At 37.7% G+C, this 6,000-nt stretch overlaps 1 protein-coding gene across 1 annotated transcript in view; it reads right to left on the bottom strand.

The window, feature by feature from the left end:
• FGF14 (fibroblast growth factor 14) overlaps nt 1–6,000 on the bottom strand; it is a 401,195-nt gene that overhangs the window by 102,878 nt on the left and 292,317 nt on the right. Inside the window, exon 2 of the mRNA XM_009997936.1 lies at nt 465–575. Coding sequence (XP_009996238.1) covers nt 465–575 — 111 coding nt within the window. The remainder of the gene's footprint in view (nt 1–464; nt 576–6,000) is intronic.

Below are 6,000 nucleotides of genomic sequence, written 5' to 3'. Positions count from 1 at the left end.
TGACAGAGATATATGTACTTGCTTTGATAAATCAGGGCCTACAGAATCAGATTTTTCAAATAAGTTTTGTTTCCTTTTTTGTTTTTGTTTATTTTGTTTGGTATTTATTGGAAGATAATAAATTTATGTTAAATATACAACTTTTATAAAAAATAATAATTGTAATTTTAAAATGTAATTTTAAAATCTTATACAATTACCAGAAGACATCCATTGGCCTAAATACCTCACCCCTGAGGTCCATCCACACTCAGGCTTTCCTCCTCAGAGGGAACATATTTAGGCCAATGTCCTCCACGTGGCATGCTGGGGGTCATAAGGCTTCAAATGGACAGAACCCTCCTCCTTTCAACAAAACACATTCAGAAACCCTCCAAAGGCATTAACACCATGTCTGCACATACACACTCAAGAGATGCAATCTGTGTGTGTGATTAAGACATTCCCCTGGGGCAGTCACTTACTAGAATTACTGCTGTCATCCTTGGTTCCATCGAGACTTCCATCGGGGTGCATTTGCAAGTAGTAGCCTTGCCTGCAATATAACCTGGTCACTATACCCTTGAGCTGGGGATCTGAAAGACAAACATATTTTGTCACTAGCCTCAAAACTTTTTCCAAGAGTTATCCCTACTTCTCTCACTGTAGGAGGAAGTTTGGTGAGGCAGTATTGCCATTTTAAAATTACGTACTACGATGGGATGGGTCCTTATGGCAATGGAGAAAAATCTCATCGCAGAGCATTATTAGGCCAGTTGCATATCCTGGTCTCTGTCTCCAACATCCTTCATTATAATTAACAGAAGTAAAACACAGGAAAAAAAGAACACCCCAAACACCCATACCAAAAGACTTAGACTAGGTAAAGCCCTGTGAAAAATTTTCAAGTTCAGCAACAAGCATAGAGCCACACAGAAACTAACAAAACATTTTTAAAAGCCCTACGTATTTCATATACGTTAGTAACTTACATGTAAGTTTTAAAGACACTTGGAGGACACGGTCTGTCTCCTTTCACTCTCTACCAGAAGTGATCAACTTATCTTCTATAGTATTTTGTAACAGTGTCATCTGAAGAGTTTCCAAAACATTTTACCAATCTAGCAGTGGATACAATTCAGCTGCCCTCTGGCACCTACCCTGGAATAACACCCACAGTCAGGCCAAGACAAAGCCCTTCCACACATGAGAAAAACCTGAAAAATCTCTTAGTAATCTGAAAGTATATGGTAAATTCAGGCAGCTAAACAATTAAGCTACCCTATTTAATAGTATCTGTGTATGAAAATTGTCAAGAATTGGGAAGGCGTTGCCAAGCCACAACTTTATGTTTCATCTCAAGGATTGGTGCCTTATCAAGTCACAAACTAAGCTCCTGCACAACTGGTTCAGTGCTGAGGAAGAGGAAGTCACATCTTAAAAAAATCAACAGCACTACCTCTGTGTGATATTGGTATTGTGTTAAACAAACTATTAGGCCCAACTCCAGTACATAAACTTGTGGGGGGATCGGTATTAAAAGCTTCTATATTGTCTCATGTTTTTAGCTTTGCAGTAATGAACTAAAATCATAAAGACTTTGAGACAGATATGTCATGAAATGAATAGGCGAACCTCTAAGGAAGATAGAAACTATTTCTATGCAACCCAATTGCCAGAAGATAAAATCCTCCTTGAACTTGTGTATAATTGCTCTCACAATCAATCATGCTGGGTTACTTACAGTATCCTAAGGGGAGGTGAAAATAAACACTAACAAACAAAACTGCCTCTGAGTGGAATGCTCTGATGTTTTCCATAAAGGCTCGGTTCAATTAAATTATTATGAAAATGGTAAGGTGTTTTTTTTTTGTAATACTCAGATAGTCATAGCAAACAATAAACCCATATAAACTAAAAATATAAGATTAAACTGTAAATACCATAGCAACAGTTACTATAAATATTAATACTGTAAAATTTTTGAGGTATGGAAAGAAATAATATAAACATTTGATAATCAACATGTAAGCACATTGCAACACTTTTTTGTTTGTTATAACTGCAAAGTTTTCGTGAATTTTTACATTAGGAAAAGTTTATGTAAGAGTTTTCAGAAAACATTTTTTTTTAATTTAAAAACAATAAACTGTACTTTTTTTTTAATGTACTGACCCAATAAACTTAATCAGGCAACTCAAAAGTATTTTTGTATTTTAAAAATGAAAAGTGAGTCCCTCTTTCACAAGCACTATTCCTATCAATGCATTCTATCAATGTGCATTTCCAAACTGACCAGTATAAATGTACTTGCTTTTCACATATTAAAATGGCATCTTAAAAGACTAAAGAAAACTATTAAAACAAAATTAATAAATCTAGAGCTTTAAAAAGTATTGGCAGGAGAAGTACAGTTTCTACAACCAAAGAATCCTGAATAAATTATTGTTTAGCATCACTGCTAGCTCAAAGAAGCACTTAATAGGAAAACAAAGTACAATCAACTCACTGTCACCAGCTGTTTACACCTGCTGCTTCAAGGGAAAAAACTTACAAGACTTTCAAAGTTTTTCTTTATACGCATACTATTAATTTTTCTAAATTCACAAATAGCATCTAGTTTCTAGCAAGAAACCACACAATCATTTGTATTTTCACCAAAAGCATCATTTAAAGTTAATCCTGCTTTACCAGCTATGCAAAATTATATATGAATGAAAATAATTTGGTGGATAGCTATGCACTTCACCTAGTATTTCAGGTTATGTGTTATGAGACAGGGTATGAATCACTCATTTTTTTGTTCACTTGTGTCCAAACACAGCAAAATAATAACTATCATAGCATGAAGATCCAGAGGACGTAGATGATCTCTAGAGGTCCCTCGCAACTCTGATAATTCTGTGATTTTGTGATTCTAGTCGTTTTTTATCTCACATGGACACAGTTTTAACAGTTTCATTTGTTAGAGATCTGAACAAAACTGTCAAAAACCATGGTTCTTTCCCTTGAATGTTTAACTGAAATCTGGAATTTACGACTAATGATGTGATACTAATTAACATTTTCATTGTGCAAAGTAGATCTCTGTAGACTAATAAATGGTCAAAAGTGGTGCTTGGTTTTATCTCCCCATTAAAAATAACAACTTCAACTTTATTTTTAATTTTTTCCTGTGGATTATTAGAACCTTTTTTTAATCATCCTCCTAAGAATGCATTTTTTACCTTTACATCCTACATGACCTTAGCAAGATAAAAACTTTTATTCATGACCAGTAATTTAATAATGTATTTTTTACTGGATCATCTAATAAGTATATATCACAGAATTCTGGATCTACAAATCAAAATAAGTAACAGTTAAGTGGTTTAGCAGAACAGTGCTTAAAAAACTGGAGAACTGGACAAGAAGACATGGTATTTCTTTGATGTTAATTGAAAAGCAACTCAGATTTAGTGATGGAGTCATATATAATGACTCATTATTCTCAATGCAAGTCATTATAAGCAATAGTCAAAATGAGTACTCTATACGACCTCAAGGTAAATATCTCCAAGATGAAGCAGACAATCCTGTCTGGCAAGGAATTTATCTCTTCTCCTTGCTGAAAGATAAATTGATCTTTAGATCCTTTTTGAGAGACCTAGGCAGTGAGCTGAAAAAAGAAATCTGCCAGCCCCTGTATATCTACAGTGTTTTATCTACCTATTCTCACCTGATAATATTACAGGAACAGACTCAGTTTCAGATGGCTTTCTCAAATCCTTCTTGACCCCATTTTTTTTTTTAATTCTTTTTTTCCTTTTTAACATCTGCTAGAAAGCAGAAGCAACCAGCATCATCCAGAAGCACCAGCAGAAGACAGACACTGCCTGTCCACAGGTGCACTGTATACATTACATTTTTTAACTCCCACCACAGTGACACAGGTAGACGGACCAGCAATTACCCTTATCCTTTACATCCCATGCATGCCTTTTACTTCCCAGATGAACAAGAAGGGTAATTGCAAGAGAATATGGGAAAATAATAAAACGCAAAGCAACAGGATGAGAGCAGATGATCTCACCAAAGAGTTTCCAGCTCTCACGATTTTATTATAGATTTTTTGCTGTTAGTTCTCTTAAAGTCCTAACCACCACAGCCAGGTGATTATGTGAAAAACACAGTTTCTATTTAATCTTAAACACCTTGAGACAGGGGGAAAAAAACCCCTCCAAACCAGAAAACTTCACCATGGATCAAAATCAAAGGACAGTTCACTATGTGCTAATGATTTTTATTGTTCTTCTTTTGTTGTGCCTTCACTTCCGCTGTTGAACAGTTTCAGAGTTAAAATCTACAGTGCCCCATCATGGAAAGAATTATTCTGACTTGTTGTTATTAGAGGTTGTTGCAAAAAATTCAAAGATGTTTTACTGAATGGACACAGCAACAGCTTCCCAAATCTCTTTTCTGCAGCAACCTGTGTGACAGCAGCCACTTGCAGCCTGCTTTTGTTGCTTTTTTCCCCTTGGCAGTGGTGATGGCAGGATGCATTATTGCAGTTAGCATGCACACTGCCAGCAGCTTTTCTGATGTCCTCAACAAAGGCAGAGTTTAATTAAGAAATCTTATTTCTCAAAAACTGAATGCAGCTCTTGCTTTAGAACAATTATGACAATTTATATTTTCAATGAAGAATATTTTCTGTTCACAGAATGGTTTAAGCATCTCCTCCTCCATCTCCACAGAAATCTTATAGGTTTAAAATAAAAAAGGAGACAAACACATTAAATCTGGGTGTTAAGGATTTTACCTTCCTGTTAAGATGTAGATTAATTTACAATGGTAAAAGAACAATGGTGAATATGCCCACTGTATTTTAACACCATGAAAAATGAATCCATTAGCATCCACTGGAGTTTAATTTTTACCAGAGGAGGACCTTTTTTTGCCTGACGTTATTTACTTACTCCCTCTTTTAAGATACTAAATAAGTGCATGTTTGAGCTTGCAAGCAAATGCTTAATTGTGGGTTAGTCTCATATCAACTCATATACTTACGGAGAATAAACTGCACTACCAAGTCAATTACTTGGTTGGAAGGGACCTTAAAGATCAGCAAGTTCCACCCCCCCAGCCATGAGCAGGGAACCCTACCACTAGATCAGTTTGCACAAAACCTCATCCAACCTGACCTTAAAAAACTTCAGGGATGGGGCATCAACAACCTCCCTGGGCAACCCATTCCAGTTCCTCAACACCCTTATAGGGAAGAATTTCATCCTAATATCTAACCTAAATCTCTCTTCTCTCAGTTTAAAACCATTAGCCCTTGTCCTATCACTATCTTTTCTGATGAAAAGCCTCCCCCTAGCTTTCCTGTAGGCCCTTTTCAAGTACTGAAAGGCTGCTACAAGGTCTCCCTGGAGCCTTCACTTCTCTAGGCTGAACAGACCCAACCCTCTCAGCCTTGTCTTCATAGCAGAGGTGCTCCAGCCCTCTGATCATCTTGGTGGCCCTTCTCTGGACCCTTTCCAACAGGTCTGTAACTTTCCTGTGCTGAGGGCCCCAGAACTGTACACAGTATTCCAGGTGGGGTCTCACCAGAGCAGAGCAGAGGGGTAGAATCATCTCCCTGACCCTGCTGGCCACAGTTCTTCTGATGCAGGCCAGGATGCAGTTGCTCTCTGGACTGCAAGAGCACGCTGGTGGCTCACGTCAAGCTTCCCATCAACTACCATCCCCAGGTCCTTCTTCTCAGGGCTGCTCTCCAGCCATTCTTCCCCCAGCCTGTATTTGTGCCTGGGGTTGTGCCGACCCAGGTGCAGGACCTTGAGTTTTGCCTTATTGAACTTTGTGAGGTTGACACTAGCCCAACTCTCCAGCCTGGCAAGGTCCCTCTGGATGGCATCCCTTCCCTCTTGGGTGTCAACCACACCACACAGCTTGGTATCAGCAGCAAACTTGTTGAGGATACATTCAATCCCACTGTCCATGTCTCCAACAAAGATATTGAACAGCACTGGTCCCAGT

Source organism: Chaetura pelagica, unplaced genomic scaffold (genome assembly GCF_000747805.2).
Source record: "Chaetura pelagica isolate M959 unplaced genomic scaffold, ChaPel_1.0 scaffold123, whole genome shotgun sequence".
Classification (NCBI taxonomy): Eukaryota; Metazoa; Chordata; class Aves; order Apodiformes; family Apodidae; genus Chaetura; species Chaetura pelagica.
This window is presented reverse-complemented; position numbering and strand designations above follow the sequence as displayed.